Raw genomic sequence first — 16641 nt, 5'->3', positions numbered from 1 at the left:
GGAGTGTGGATGTAGAATGAGGTTTAAGAAATCACTAAGATGTCATGGAGAAAGCACCAATATGTTGCTTTGCCTACTTAGGGAAGAAAGATCTGAAGTGGCATTTGAATTGAAACCACTAAGGGAACAGGCGTACAGATAAACAAGAGCAGAAGCCCTCAGGAACAATCAGAAGAAAGCAAGCCTGGAGGAAGGCAGGGATGAGGGAGGCCACAAGTAGACAGGGCTCAGACCAGCAGAACAAAGAGACTTCAAAAAAGTAACTTCAAACAGCAAACATGGGAAGTTTAAAGCAGAGGCAATGATGTGATTCATCCTAAAACACCTTTTTGGTCTGTGTAATAGTGGGTGGACCGGAGAAAAGGAAAAAAGGAAACCAGCTGAAGATCCTGGCAGGAAGGATGAGAATTCAGATAGGCCTTTGAAATGCAGTCTAAAGGAGTTGGATGGGCACGCTAAGGAAGAAAGGATCAAGGATGACTAAGAGGCTTTTGGCCTGAGTGGGCTGGATAAGGTGCTGAGAAATACAAATCTACCACTCAGCTTTAGCTAGTTGATGGCTAATCCTGACAGTCAACTTGCCAGGATTAGAACCACAGAGGAGACTGAGTGTGTCTGTGAGGACATTTCCAAGGCGGAGGAAGGCTGGACTTGAATATGGATTGTACCATCCCATTGGGCATGAGACTTAATGCAGGGAAAAGGAGAGGAACACTAGCATTCATCGTTGTTTCCTGACTATGGATCCAATGTGACCTCCACCATGTCATTCTCACCCTGATGGACTGTACACTCAAACTGTGAATCAGAATAACCTCTTCATTTCTTAAGCAGCTTCTCTCGCGTGTTTTGTGACAGCAATGGGACAATAACGACTTTGGCAGGGGTATGCTCTGAACCCTTCTCTGGACACACAGAGTGACTACACAGGCAGCTGGTATCTAGGTCTAGAGCTCTAGGATCTCAGCTGCAGACATTTCAGAGTCATCAGCACGCAGGTGATGCTCAAAGCAAACAGTAGAGATCTAGGCACACAGACACTTCTGAGGGAAAAACTGGGAGGAATCAGCAAATAAAACAGAAATAACCAGTGACACAGGAAAGAAACTGGGCCAACATGTAGTCCTTTAACCCAATGAGAAAGTATCTCAATGTATTAAACACAGCCACAGCCACTGAAAGCCCAAGAGTTTAAAAGTGGCTGCCAACAGCAAGAGGATGGCAGGGAGCAGGGCAGGGTAGCACATGCCTGTAATCACAGCCATTGGAGTTGAGGCAGGAGGATTGAGTTCCAAACAAGCCTGACCCATGTTGAGACTGTCTTAGTGGCCCACTGAAAGGAAAGGATGGCAATGGAGTAAGTCAGAGAGCACAGGTAGAAGTAGTTTGGTAGAGATGGGGCACAGAAAAGGAATGTGGTGGTTTAAATAAGAAATCTTCCCCATAGGCTCGGGCATTTGAATTTGGTACCCAGTGGGTGCCACTGTTTGGGAAGTTACGGAACCTTTAGGAGGTACAGCCTTGCAGGAGGAAGTGGCTTTCTTGAGAGCTTATAAAGCCTTCCCCGGGTTCAAGCATGCCTTCTCCATCTTCTACATGTGAATAAAGGTATGGTCTCTCACTAGACAGTGATGGTACACACCTTTAATCCCAGTACTCGGGGAAGCAGAGGCAGGTGGATCTCTGTGAGTCTGAGGTCTATAGAGTTCCAGGATAGCCAGGGCAACAGATAACCCTGCTTCAAAAAACAAGCAGACAGACAAAGAGCTGCAATGCTCCCATTATGGACTCTCCCTCTGAAATCATAGCAACAAAAAAAAAAAAAGTAACTAATACACAGAATGAGAACACCGTGATCTGGAGACCCAAAGAAATTGAAAAAAGAGACTAGCATACAGGACCATAATAAAGCTATCATGTGAATGCTAACAAAGCCAAGCTACTGGGAAGCTGTAAGAAAGAGGGCTAATTTTTCACTGTCCACTGTGGGAAGTGAACACAAAATATAGAAGTAAACAGCAACAGAATATTCCTAGTACTCACAGGGCAGAGATCACAACCCTGGAACTCCAGTGCCAGGTGAACTGATGCCCTTTTCTGACCTTTGTGGGCACCGCACACATGTGCATCTTATTTTTCAAATAAAATCTCTAGATTCAGGAGCTGGTTCAAAGAGCAAAGAGCTTGCAACACAAGCATGAGGACCTGAGTTCGGATCCCCAGAGGCCATGGAAAAGCCAGGCATGATGATACATGTCTGTAACCCCTGTGTTGGCAGATTACACAGAGATAGGCATATCTCAGAGACTGGCTGGCCAGCCTGTATAGCCAAGTTGGAAGACTTCAGGCTCAGTAAAGAGACTATCTCAAAAAATAAGGTATATTGCAATTAAAGAAGGCACCTGATTGTCAACCCCTGGGATAGATATATTACACACACACACACACACACACACTTAGACCCACATACAGAAAAACGAATCTATCAGCCTACCCTGCAATGTGAGACATCTCTTACCTATAAGAGGTTTTGTAACTGCATGCACTGATCATTTGGAAAATACTGGTTTTTTTTGTTTTTTTTTTTTTTGTACTATCCACACTTTCCAAAAAGTGGTTTGTTAAAAAAGGGCAATATCAAAGTATTTTATGCTATACCCACTGATCAGTCAGGAAGTTGTCAAGTCACAGGTACATATTTTCTAAAATCTTAATTTCCTCTTAAAATACAAGCCTTCTTATTTGTAAGACAGGGTTCAGTTTCTGTGGTAGATTCACTGCCTATTCGTGACATTCAGTTGATCCATCACATGAAAATGATGTTCTATGAAAAAATAGCCAGGTCGGGCCACACAATTCAATCACACACATTTCTAGAAGCTTCCCAAGTGCTTGGTGCAAACTTCCTACTTCATTACATATAATATTTGAGAAATGGGATGTAGTAAAGTTAATCATTATTAATGCTTCAAAGATATTTAATGAAACTAATATTATATTATTTCCTGTGACTGCCCAGTAAGTGCTAATATGACAGTGTGATACCCTGCTAACAGGCCAGTAATCCCACTCATCACTAGTTTTGTGTCATGGGTATAAATATCAACACATTAGGGGGGAAAGGCAAATAACATTTAGTAAAATTAGAAAAATAGTTGACTTCATCAACCTTCCAAAAGTGACTCAGGAAAACCCCAAGGTTCTGTTTTATTACATGAGCAAGAAATTTTTTCCTGCATAGACCATGTTGCAAAGCAGAAGAACAGTGAAAGTAACAGAAGTGAATTATTCTAGAGTAAGAGCCAACATCATAATGGCTCCCCTTTGCAGAGTCCTAAGTGGGACTTATATCTTTCATAACAAGCCTTCAACTATTTGACCTTGTGGGGCATGCATTAACTTGACAAAAAAATCTGAAAAACAAAGAGCTAAATATACCAGATGATAAGCCATTTGTTCCTTTTTTCCTTCCCTGCCCAACCAGCAGTTATGAAAACACTAGAAATATAGAGAAGTCACAGGAAGAAAAACACTATGGGAGGGGAGCTTTCCTCAGTCTATGAAATCTTACAAAATAAAAGCCCCTCCATAAAGTCAAAGATCCATTAAATCTTACCATACACATGCTGGGTATTAGCACATGTTACCTCATAATCGCTGTATTGAAGAGACTCCTGTATTCTACAAGACACAGAAAGCAGTCCGACCCCCACCCCACCCCAAGATCCAACCAGAGAAGTGCCAGAAAGCAGAGCCCTCGAATAGAAATAGAGTGAAACATTTCCTTCACAAAATTCATGAGCATTCAGCAAGAAATATACCTGAAAGGGGGAATTTTGTGCCAATGGAGATCTTGTCGCATTCTTTAGGCTTCTCTGTTGAGCAATGAAACGGATCAGGCAATTTGTTTCTGGAGAGCCCCGGACACCGACTGTAGAACGCCGCCTGGTCTTCTTAAGGGAAGATGACTTTCCTGCAACAAAATGCCCTCACAAATCAGAATGAAAAACTGCAATGCTCAGTAATCGTGTCCTAGGCTAGTGATGGGCTACCACGAGGGAGAAAACAGTAAATATATGTTACAGGAAACTAAAGAATTACCAGCAAAATAGCTCATATGGAGCCTTGTACTTGACTACTGATTCAATTCATGTGATTCTAGATCAGCACTTAGTACAGAATACCATGAATACTCTTATTAGTTTTCATTTGTGTTCTATATCCCCACTACACTGAGAGGGCAGGGGTAACAATTTGATGCTAAGAAATATCTCCTTGTTTATAACATAAGCCATGCACCTATACTATAGTGCACTATGGTTTCATCTACTGTGGTCATCCAAACTGAAAATATTGCAAACAGCCAGTTGAAAGTAATTCACATATTAAAACAACATGCCAAGCAGCACAAAATCTAATGTCCAACATCTGGCCCAGGACATACATGAGCCTTCTGAATGTAGCACCTGTGCTGTACATGTCACATATGTAAGGCCACTCACTGGCTATCTGGGCTATAAGATAGTTGAGGTTTGCAGGAGTAGACAGTACTTTACTGTGGCTAACCCCAGCCACAGGAGCAATGCCGCACTGGCAACTCAGCTAGAAATGCTTAAATGACTGTAGATATCTAAGCAGGGAAAGACTACTTCATGGTGGTCAAGCTTGATTCTTATCCAACTAGCTCAATTAGGGCATGTTTCCGAGAGCCTACTCACAGACCAGTAGGCCACATCTCTATTACTGTGGCTAATTTATAAACGAAGCACAATCGCTGGTATGTATGCATCACAAAGGTCAGTATCTGTAGGCATTATGATCTTCAGTGCTAAAAGTTTACTAGAGCTCTTGGAAGACAGCCCCTATGTGGGCAGGGCTGGTGAGACTCCTGTATTCTGCTTAGTTTTGCAGAGTAATCCTTTTACTCTTGAGAGAAGTTGCTTAACTTTCAGTGTATCATCCTGAATTTTGCTCATGCACCCTAAAGCACCCCAAAAAGAATGCAGTCACTTATGCAATAACTCTGAGAGTCAGAGTGCCACTCTGGCTTAGCCTAATCACGCCTTACACAGTATGGTGGGACCGGCTCCCTCAGTGCCTCATTATTCTTCTCTATGGTTACTGTTCTATTACTCTAAGAACTGTACTTCTTTATCTGTCTCGGTCAGATTTGACAGGTGAACTCCATTCCTGAGGTTGAAGAAACAGCCTCTGGGTCAACTTTTTGTCTTGGGTTTTGAATGAGGCATACAACCTGTCAGTGTTATCCTTTCTTAACTGCCTTTCAACTTCCTCTTCGTATACAGCGTTGTGTAGGGTGGGCACAGGTACACTGTCATGTTGGGAGCCTTAGGATCCCTTTGGTCCCTGCTCTATATGGCGAGCTGTGATGAGCACAGAAGTCTCCCGAAACAAGCAAGTCTGCCGGGTCGGTATAAATACATACAGCAAGAAAGTCAGTCAGTATAGACATGCACAATGGGGCCCACTATAGCTATTTTTAAAATTGAAAAAAATGCAATACTAGAACTTCTCATACCTGAAGGGGTCTTAACAAAGCTTTCAGGTGTGATTCCCAACTGCTCTACGGTTACTGTGGAGAAGTCCAAAGGTGACTTAAAGGCAACCGGGGTGCAAAGATTAGGAGTTGAGTCTTCTACACACTTCTGAGGCGTCACAGGCTTCCCGGTTCCCAAGATAAAAGAGGCATTTCCTGAAAACAGACAGCACATTGCAGGGCTAACCAACACAATCAAGGCAAACACTCAAACCTCCCATCTGACGAGGGCAACAAGTCACCAACGTACCACAATTATTACCGACAGGCTCCTTGGATTCTGAGAGCGGATTGTCGTGTGAAATTGTATCCATCTGGACATGAGGAAGTTAAAGACAAACAAGAATAAGAAGTGAAAAATAATCCCATTACAAGTTTTAAAAAAATGCGACGGAACTCTAACGAAATCTGTACTAGGGGTACATGTTGGGAGAGAATTCGGGGCGTTCTGCTTAAAGAGGTGTTATTGACTAAACAAAGCAGACCTTACCGACTAGGTGGGGCATTGCATCCTTTGATCCCAGCCTGGTAACAGACCTACCTCTCCTCCCGCCCAAGGCCTGCGCGTTCCTACAGACGATGACAACGATGTCGACGACCAGCGTCGCGCAGGATCCACTTCCGAAAGCACCAGAAGCCAACGAAAGGAGCCGGGTCGGCCTCCTGCAGGCCACTGCACGCCCGGGCTACCCTCACTACCCGCCAGCAAATTCAAACTGCGGCCACGCCCCCGCGGAGGGATCTCTCCGGGCCGTAGCCTACGTGTGAGCGCGCGTCCTGCTCTCTCCAGTCCTCATCGTCGCGCTCTCGGACGCCGCACGGAGACCTTCGTGTATCCCGGAAGAACCAGTGCCAGCCCTGAATGACCCCCTAAGCGAGACAAACCTGCGGCAAAATGGTGTCCTGGGGACTAGCTATGAGTTCCGCGGAGCAATACACAGTTAGCATATAACCCTGCCTCTAACCTTTGGATTGGCTGATGCAAACTTCGAAAATGAATCACTGGACCAATCGTGACATAACCGCAGGATGGCTAGTCTACCTCATTAGCCAATCCCGATACCAGCCGTTACCTTAGTGGGTGGGACAGTAGGAGGGGTTAAAGCAGAGCAAGGCGCTGACTGGTATAGGGGACTTCAGCGTCCCGCCTCTTCCTTAGATTGCGTCTCTTTATGCAAATGAGTTCCCTACACTCCACCGTGCGCCTGCTCCGTAACGCTTAGCGCCGCCCTTTGCCAGTAGGTTTTGCTCTGATTCGCTGATACTCCTTTCCGTCAACCAGCCTTCAGCCTCTCTTTCCTCCCTCCGCCGACTGGCGTTGGTCTGAGCCCACCCCTCCGCAGAATTCAGATTGGCTGAATGCTGGCCGGCTCCGGGTGTTGATTGGCGTTGCTCAGTGTCGGTCTTGGCGCGGTTGGGGGAAGGGCCGCTAGCAGGCTAAGGAGCCTAGGGGCGGGGTGGGAAGGAGGATCGGCCAACCCCGGGGTGTGGGACTCAGAGTGCGTGCGTGAGGAGTGTGGGGCCGACCAGGAAGGTGGCGAAGGGCGGAGAGTCCGGGTGGGAGGCGGGAGGGGTCTCGCGGGCGCGGAGCGCGGCGGGCGGCGGGCCGGGGGCGAGGGTGGCGGCTCCCTCAGGACCCGGCGCGGGCGGCGCGATGCGGCGGGTCACGCTGTTCTTGAACGGCAGTCCGAGGAACGGCAAGGTAAGCGGCAGCGGGGGCGCGACCCGGGGATCCCGCTGTCCCCGACAGACAGTTCCCGGCAGCCCGGCCACCGGAGCTCCGAGGCGCGGCTGTCACCTGAGCGGCGGGCCGAGGTCCCCTCCCACCTTCCCGCTGCACCCTCCTGTCCTTACTGGTGCTGAGTAATGCTCTGCCCCGGGAGGAGGCAGAGATCACCGAGGCGGGTGACCCTGGCCAGGTCGGGGGAAGAAAACTCCAGGGGACAGTTGAGTGACATCCTCAGAATGGATACCTGGTCTGGAATGCTTTCCTCTTCTTTTAAGGTGCCCTGGGCCCCCTGCCCTGCCACCGTGCAAAACTTTTGTACACGTTTTATTATGTCGCCTTGTTTGTGTCACTTTGAGATCGGTGACAGCAGACCAGAATGACTTAATTTGACAGTAGCCTTAGCTGGGTTTAGGCCTCCGTGGAGGGCGTGGTGCTAAATATTTTTCCGATGTTGCAGCAGCCTCTTGCCCCACCCTTGAAAGTTATTCTTTGGAAAATGTGGGCTGTTTCTGGCGGACTAGTAATGTGTGGTTAGATGCCTGCCCCACACGTAAGCAAGCCTGTAGTGAAGCCTTTTAAAGTTTCAGTTCAAGGTACATTGATCCCACTCTATTACCTGGCCAGAATACTCTTAATTCCTGCACATATACTTAGCAAAGCTATTCAAGAGCATGGGCGGGGGTGGAGTAGGGACTTTCAACTTCTCTGAGGTTTTGAACAAACAGACTCTGGAAATCTGAACCACAGTGAGGTTTGTGCTCTGCAACTTTGTTTTCTTAAAATTTGCTATTCATACAAAAATAGTATTGGCATAAGCTCTGCCAGTGCTTCAGAAATATGTGCCGCAAGGGCTCTTATGAGTTCTGATCATTAACTTTTCCTTAACCAACTCTGTAGTTGGCTGACTTTCATGAACAAAGTCTATGTGGTTACTGAGAGACTTGGTATATCCAGTATTGATGTGAACGTTCACCAGTGCTGGTCTATGTGTGGCATGAAGTCGAGCGGTTAGAGGTCCTTAAAGAACCTCAAGTCTTATCTCTTCTGAATCAACTGAATTTTATTGTCCAGAAATTGAGTGAGTGCTCTTTGTATGTCATTTAAATTTTTCTAAACTTCTAAAAAGTTTTAAAATTTGGGTTTGATTGTGTGTTTCCAATCTAAATCTTATTTACTTAAAGTCTTGAAATCTCAGAAGACTGGGGAAAATGAATCTCAGATAATTGTGCATTCATAGATGTTACTGAACTGAAGAATACTAACATTTAATATTTTAAAAAAAAAAAACTATGCCTCCTACTGTCTACTAAGCTAGAGAACGTATGTTCTAAAGTTGTTTCCTCTGCTTTTAGCTGATGGAAGAATATTGAAATGACTCTTATTTAACAAGATCACAATACTACCTTCATATATATATATGGATGGACATGTAGCATATACTTAGCAACTATATTTAGTCAGGGTTGTTGTTAACATGGCATGGATGCTCATTAAAATAGTCCTAGATGAAGTGCTGCTCTGAAATAGTTTGGTTTCCTGTCTGTAAAGTAGAATATGTTATTTCGATTGTCTCCTTTCTTACCTGGTTTCTATTTTAAATCCCTTAGTCATAAAAACAATCTTTTCTTTGAATGGATTTCCCTCTGACAGCTTGCTTTGTGGCTATGGGCTGTGAGGTGGAAAGGCACAGATTTCATCACCATGCATGAGGATAGCAACATGCATTTTCTATTTGTGTAAAGATAAGTGCTCCTAAAGGTTGATGAAAGAGCTGGTTTCTCCCAAGTAAAATGAAATTTGGGATTTAGGAAGGAATGTATGTTACTTATGTTTTTTATTTAAAGCAAAATAATTTTAAAATCTGGCCTTCCTAATCTGGAAAATCATGAGGGCCTTTAGTCACAGAACTTGTCAAACAGGTCTTGTTTTCTTCCAGAACACAGGCCTACACATAGAAATAGGTTGATAGCCAGCACCAGTTGGTTCTTTTTGACATATGATATGTAGAAGCCTATAAGTACAGTGGAGATTTATATCATTCAGTTTTAACTGAATTAGCCATCAACTATGCCGTGTGACTTAAAAAGATCACTTCAGAGAAACTGAAGATTAAATCTGGTATTAATTCAGCAAGTACAGTAAACATTAAGAAAGTGGCAAAGCTGACTGCTTTTCATAGCATTAGCTGTAAAGTTAAAATAATAATAATAATAGGATCTCAGAATATTATTTGAAATTTTACATAATAACTGTTATTAACAGTCAACTTCTTCCTTAGGGTATATTGTTCTTTGAACGATTAGCTAGAGGTATGATGAGGTCATTCTGATTACTAAGATGTTAAAAAAAGTATTTTCCTGTACATGCAGGCAAATGATCTTCGGTTTTTTGTTTTTTTTTTTTGTCCCCCCCCCCCTTGCCTTAGTTTTTAAAAACTTTCAGGTTAGGGAAATGGCTTGGAGGTTAAGAGCACTGCACAAGCAGATTGTGTGATTCCCCTAGGAATTCCAGCCCCTGAAGGCAAAGATGAGGGATCCCAGCAGGAAACTGTCTAGCTAGGCTGGCCATGGTGGCAAACTCAAGGATCATTTGAGAGACCCTGCCTCAATGAGAATGAGATGAGGACTCCTCAAATCAGCCTTTGACCTCAGGTCATACATACCTGAACACTCCCGTACTTACACACATTCAAACACACAAGAAAAAGAATAAAAACCTTTATTGTTTAGAGGCAATCTTATATTTAGCAGAATCCCACTAAATTTAATGATAAATATTTCAAATTTCAAACTGCTGGCCAGTTTGTCATCTGATTAAATAAAAATCCTCACATCATTTAGAAACATGTTTCTGACAGTAGGACATACTTTAATTACGAGTCCAAAACTGCCCTCCTGTTGAGCTTAGAAGATTATACTCTCCGAACACTGACTTGTTTGACTTGTGGAGAGGAGGGGCCTGCTACGGGCTCCAGAAAGGCCAGCTGTATCTATCTACACCTTTCATCTTTGTTCCATATGCTCCCCATTACCTTTGGTCTCTTTACTTATTCCCTGTAAAGGGTAGTGTTAGGAATATGAAATGAGGATTCAGACATCTAAATACAATGTGGTTCTGAGCAACCCTGGATTAGTGCCATCACTAACAAGATAGGCAAATCACAGGCTTTTTGTATGCAGCATTCATTCATTCAGCTACCACTTACCAACTACCTTTCAAGTGTGACCCTCCACGACAAACGCTGCAGCTACAGCAGACAAGGCAGTAGCTGTGCTCTGTACTGACAGTTGCAGTCTTAGTCCAGGAGAGAGCTTCCCTTCCATCTTTGATATTAGGTCAGAAATGTGATATTGGTGTCATATATTCTGACTGAAACTCACTGCATTGTTAGAGGCAAAAAAAAAATCTGACTCTTGGAACCTGAACCTGACTAAGAACTTGTCATTCTTTCAGCTTGTTTCTTAATGTAGGTGATGTATGCAGAAAATTGCAATATAAGATATTGATGTACATCAGAATGGAATATACTACATGCCATTATTTTGTTTCTCTTTGCTGCTTTCTTAGTCTTTCTGAACTTTTTCATTTAATATTTCTATTAGTGATAACATCTGCATTTTCAATGCTTTAGTGGAGTCCATATATAAAAATTCTACCACGGTTTATCCATTCTCCTGTCAACAGACCTGTGTCACATATACTACTGTATGTGTACTCTAGCATAAAGAACACTCTGAGAGTGCTTTAGGCACAGAATCACTGGGAAGACTTAAAAACAGTGCTGTCCTCCAACCGCAATAGGTCTGAGTGAGGCTGGGATATAAAATTCTATCACAGTTCTTGGTGATTCTTACATTACAGGTTTTGGGGCTTGATGTGAGAACTACCTCTCCTTCCCCCCTCCCATTCTTCCCCACTTCACTCGTCCCCTCTCCCCCCTCTCCCTCTCTGGAGAGATGTCCCAGGAGTTCAGAGTACTTATTGCCTGTAGAGGACTGAAGTTTGAATCCCAGCACCCACATCAGGTAATTCACAACTACCTGTAACTTCAGCTCCAAAGCACCAAATGCCCCTGGTTTCCACAGACACCTGCACTTACAACCTCCCTCTAGATACATATTTTAAAAAGTGGCCCCCCTGAGTCTGGTAAGTGTTGTTCATATGCACGTGGGTATGGCCATCCCATCACCAACCATATCCTCAAGGAAAGTGACTCTACCTCCCTCAGCAGCCTCAACTGCTGATAGCTGCCCCATCAAGGCCTCACGCTGGGGGCCTTCTCCCCATTCATGTTGGGATTTTGACAGGTCTTCTGCAGGTAACTGTAGCTGCTGTGAGTTGATTGATGTGTGCCACAGTCCTGCCCGGAAGTCAGCATTTCTCAGTGCTCCCCTCATTTGCTCGCTCTCACATTCTCTCTGCCCACTGTTCTTAGGTGCTTCCTGAGATGTGGGTGGGGGCAACTTAGATGACTCACCCACAACCGAGTACTCATGGTCACACTTGGCACTTTGATCAGTTTTGAGTCTATTAACTGTTACCCGCTGCAAAAAGAAGCTTCCTTGACCAAAGTTGAGCAACATTAATCTGTGAGTATAAATATAAATATTGATAACTCAGATTGACACCTGACAATTTAACATAGGAACAGTAGATTCCTCTCCAAGGCCTATGAGCATTTGACCAGGTTTATAGTACAAGACATGAAATAGCTCCTCCAGAGCAGGCCTCAAATCAGATCATAAAGTGATCCCTTGTAACTGTCACATCACAGTTACACCAGAGCACATCCTACCAGGCAAGTCTGTATTGTGGGATTCATCACTAAATTAAAACTGTTGATGTCTTTTTTCCTCCAGTATCCTGTAGAGCACCTTTTGGCACTTTATAAGCTGGTCAGTAGGGAGAATGTTTCTCTGTCATTCAAGGTTGATTTCTCTTCTGTATCTAAAATGAGTGGTATCTTCAACAGTAGAATCTTACCATCTAATTATGGTGGGTAACCAAGAGTGATGGCAATAGCCTGTGGTTGTTTTGGTTACCTCAGTGGCCTCTCTGAGGCCCAGATAACTAGTAGGTAGGTATACCATGCCTGACACTGAGATTTTTTTTAATGACCCATGTCCACCCATGCAGGGTATTTCATGTACACACACACTTTTATTTTTATTTAATTTACAAACTAGTAGATTTGAGCCAGGTGGTGGTGGTGCACACTTTTAATCCCAGCACTTGGCAGGCAGAGGCAGGCAGATCTCTCTGAGACCAACCTGGTCTACAAGAGCTAGTTCCCGGACAGGCTTCGAAAGATACACAGAGAAGCCCTGACTTAAAAAAAAAATACCTCCCCCCAAAAAAAGTTTTTATCAGGCCTCTTCATAACTTTCACACTGGTCCTCTCTTCTCTAACCTGTCTGCCTTCCCCTGTCCCCATTAAATCTTTGTCCAGAGTACCCCACTCCCTGTTCCTTCATGGTGCCTGTTTACTCTCCGCTGTGATAATACTTTTTACTTTTGTTGCAAGATCATACTTTTCCATACAGCTATTTTATAAACTCTTGATTTTGGTTAAGTCTTTCTCCACCCCCTTATTTCCCCATCTCCCCCCAAATGTTCAGTTTTATAAGGTAATTGCAGATTGTTTTTTGAAGTCATTGTGGGTACTTATATCCTCAATCTTCCTCTTGATTGTATTCTTTCAACTATTTAATACTGTCATAATTGATGGAATAATTATGTTACTGCTGTATTCAAACTGATTTATTGATATTAAAAGGTTGGACTCAACTTATACCTTGATTCCTTGGTTTTCCAGGCAACATAAATGCACCTATCAAGTTTTGACTATCTTGTAAATAGATTTCACCAGTCAGTTTTTGGGGGTTTATCTATATATGTTCAAAGTTGACTTCATGGAAAGTTGAACACAGGGAATATGTTTTCTTGATTACTTTTCTATTGCTGTGATTAGACACCATGACCAAGGTAACTTATAAAAGAAGGTATTTATTTGGGGCTTACAGTTTGAGAGGGTTAGAGTTTATGACCTGACCTGCATGGCAGCAGTCAGGCAGGCATGGAGCTAGAGCAGTAGGTGAGAGCTTACATCTTGAGATAAAACCAAGAGACACAGACTGGGAATGCCATGACTTTCAAAATCTCAAAGGCTACCCCAGTGACTCACCTTCTCCAACAATGTCACACCCCCCAATCCTTCCCAAACAGTTCCATCAACTAGGAACTAAGCATGCAATCATATGAGCTCATAGGGGTCACTTTCATTCAAACCACCACAGATAGCAGTAACCCCCCCCCCCTTCACTTAGTTGCTACAGTTGCTGTTTCCTGGGTAAAGTAGGTGTTTTAGCATTGTTTGCTTTATCTTGCTGCTTAGAACAGCATGTCCAGTAGAAACTGTGATTGTAGACATGTGGGAGCATGGGCTTGTGGGACAACTGACTGTTGGACATATGAGTAGTGCAGCTAATGAACTTCTTTTTAAAACTTAATTAATCAGGGCTAGAGAGATGGATCGGTGGTTAAGAGCACTGGCTGCTCTTTCAGAGGCCCCGAGTTCAATTCCCAGCACCCATGGTGGCTCACAATTATCTATAACTGTAGTCTCATGGGATCAGATGCAGACAAAGTATCCATATATAAAATAAATCTTATTTTAAAAATTTTTAATTAAGCTTATCAAATTAAAATTTAAATATCCTCATGTAGTCCTTGTGGCACTGGAGTTTGGTGAGTGGCCTTTCTGTTCCTTAGAATACAACCAAGGCATAGGAAAACCCAACTCAATCGTATGGAAGTGGACAGCAGTTTAATTTTATTGATTTTGAAAAATAAGTCAGGGCTGGAGAGGTGGCTTAGAGGTTAAGAGCAGTAGCTGCTCTTCTAGAGGACCTGGGTTCAATTCCTAGCACCCACATGGGCAGCTCACAACTGTCTGTAACTCCAGCTCCAGGGGATCAACACCCTCACACAGGCATACATGCAGGCAAAATACCAGTGCACTTAAAATTAATACATTATTTAAAAAAGAAAGAAAACTAAGTCATATAAAATCTTAATGTCTCACATTTAAGTTAGAAGCTTAAGTAGATGTGTATGCATTTTATAGTATGCCATTGGAAATGAAAGAACTATGGAGAGGAAGTTAATGCCAGGGCAAGGAGGGGATGCCAGGCAAAGGAAAGCCATGCAAAATACAGCAGAGGCAGAAGAGGAAAAAGGGAAGGACTTAGAAAATTCCTAGTGCTATAGGGATGAGGATGAGGGTGCAGCTCTAGGAAGGAGGTACTCTTCCTCTGCTGGCCGTTTTGCAAGCTGTGGTGAGTTTTGCCCTTCTGGGTTGCAGTTGTGTTCTTTATTTCTTCCGGGTTATCTCAGCCACTGGGAAGCCAGTGAGAGCTGAAGAGCCATGTATGGACCAACCCTCAGCTGCCTGCTAATGCAGCTGCATGCATCATTATATATTAGACCCTATCCGATTCACTGTAGGACACAACAGTCTATTATACAACCCAGCAGTGTTGTGTTCAGAATGCTAGATACTAAAGAGTAGATTTCATAAAACCATAGTTTTTGGAAAAATTAATGAGATGGGAAGTTGTTACCTTCTATATGATAGTTGATACAGTGAATAATATACTGAATAGCAGAAAACATTCCTATTAAAAAAAAAAAAGAGGCATTCCTTCAAAGGAATGATAGAAGAACAACATAATAAGGACTTAAGGCATTTAGGCACTTTGCTATGCTGTAGACATCAACTTATTTCCTCATAAAAGTTAGGTAGACACCACTGTTTTCATTACCAGTTAGAGCAACAAAGCATAGAGTTTGTAACAAGTTGACACATAGAAAATGCTAATCTAAATTTAAGTCCCAGTCTTAATTAGTGTTGGATGTTAAGATTCTAGATTAGTTTTGGTTAACCACAATTTCTTCTTTAAAAAAAAAAAAGTTATTGTTGACAGCAGATTCTTCTCTCATATAATATATTCTGACAATTTCTCCTCCCTCTACTCCTTCCAATTCTTGCTCACCTTCCCCTACCCCCAAGTCCACTCCCCCTCCATTCCCCTTCAGAAAAGAGCAGACATCTGAGAGACAACAACCAAACAGGACAAAACAAGATACAAAAAAAAAAGACAAGGCAAAGGCCATCATAGTGAGCCTGGACAAGGCAACCCAGTAGGAGGAAAAGAGTCCCAAGAGCAGACAAAAGAGTCAGAGACACCTGCTCTCACAGTTAGGAATCTCAAAACCACCAGGCTAAGAGCCATACATATATGCAGAGGACCTGGCACAGACCCTCACAGGCACCATGCTTACCACTGCAGTCTCTGTGAGCCCATATGAGCCCTCTTAGTTGATTTGGTGGGTCATGTGTCCTCCATTCCCTCTAACTCCCACAGTCTTTCCTCCCTCTCTCCCTCTCCCTCCCGTAGGGTTATTAGTCTCTAGTTTTGAGTTTCTACAGGAGGAGGCAGGGCTCAGAATCTCTTACATGATCTTTTGATGTTTTAATTTGTATGGACTATGATGTCTCTAATGTTGTCAGTGATGATATTCATTGCATATGTTGTTCAAATTAATCTGGTGTGTTCACAGGTGGTTGCTGTCTATGGAACTTTGTCTGATTTGCTTTCAGTGGCCAGCAGTAAACTCGGCATAAAAGCCACCAGTGTATATAATGGGAAAGGTGGACTGATTGATGACATTGCTTTGATCAGGTAACCTTCACCTTTTTAAACTGTCAGTAGTGTGCCCTTGACTTCTTGCTCTTAAGCTCTTTTACTTGTGCAATAGTTTCTTTGCTAGTAAGGCTGGATTTTGGCACGTGGTTGTCTGGAATTAGCTGTTTGAAATTTAAATTTCTTGGACTCAAAGTCTGTTGATCAGATAGAGAAACTTTAGTATATTTCTGTATATTGGTAGTCTGCCTTTGTCATATATGTCACTGAGAATTTCTTCTCAGTGTAATTGAAAATTTAAAAAATCCCTTATGTGCGCTTGTTTATTGTTAAACTCATTTAAACATTATAAATATCACAAGGAACTGGTGTTATCTAAGTACCACAAAATTCTAACACCAGGAGTCTTCTACAGTATTGCTTTTTTAAAGCTGCTTTTTGTTTTTCCACTGTCTCAGGTAGATAGATCATCACTTGAAACAGGTGTCAGGTTTGATCCACTCCTCAAAGTGAGACAGCTTTGAGGCAGGGAAGTCACTTAACATAAAGATGATAAAGGAGATACTGTAGGTAGAGACCACAACAGCAATGGGATTGCTTTGCTTGAGTTATCTCATTTGGTTGGCAGGACATGAGTTTTTTAAATGATG

General features: G+C 43.1%; 2 protein-coding genes across 2 annotated transcripts in view; one reads left to right on the top strand and one right to left on the bottom strand.

Moving 5' to 3' along the window:
- Positions 1 to 5871, bottom strand: part of Cdca2 (cell division cycle associated 2) — a 36889-nt gene extending 31018 nt beyond the window's left edge. The window contains exons 1-3 of the mRNA XM_051195166.1: positions 5808 to 5871; positions 5540 to 5713; positions 3822 to 3973 (exon numbers count right to left, since the gene is read on the bottom strand). Coding sequence (XP_051051123.1) covers positions 3822 to 3973; positions 5540 to 5713; positions 5808 to 5871 — 390 coding nt within the window. The remainder of the gene's footprint in view (positions 1 to 3821; positions 3974 to 5539; positions 5714 to 5807) is intronic.
- Positions 5872 to 7099: 1228 nt separating this feature from the next.
- Positions 7100 to 16641, top strand: part of Kctd9 (potassium channel tetramerization domain containing 9) — a 29188-nt gene continuing 19646 nt past the window's right edge. The window contains exons 1-2 of the mRNA XM_051195462.1: positions 7100 to 7259; positions 15909 to 16030. Of these exons, the coding sequence (XP_051051419.1) occupies positions 7212 to 7259; positions 15909 to 16030 (170 nt within the window). The 5' untranslated portion in view covers positions 7100 to 7211. The remainder of the gene's footprint in view (positions 7260 to 15908; positions 16031 to 16641) is intronic.

Source organism: Phodopus roborovskii, unplaced genomic scaffold (genome assembly GCF_943737965.1).
Source record: "Phodopus roborovskii unplaced genomic scaffold, PHOROB, whole genome shotgun sequence".
Taxonomy (NCBI): Eukaryota; Metazoa; Chordata; class Mammalia; order Rodentia; family Cricetidae; genus Phodopus; species Phodopus roborovskii.
This window is presented reverse-complemented; position numbering and strand designations above follow the sequence as displayed.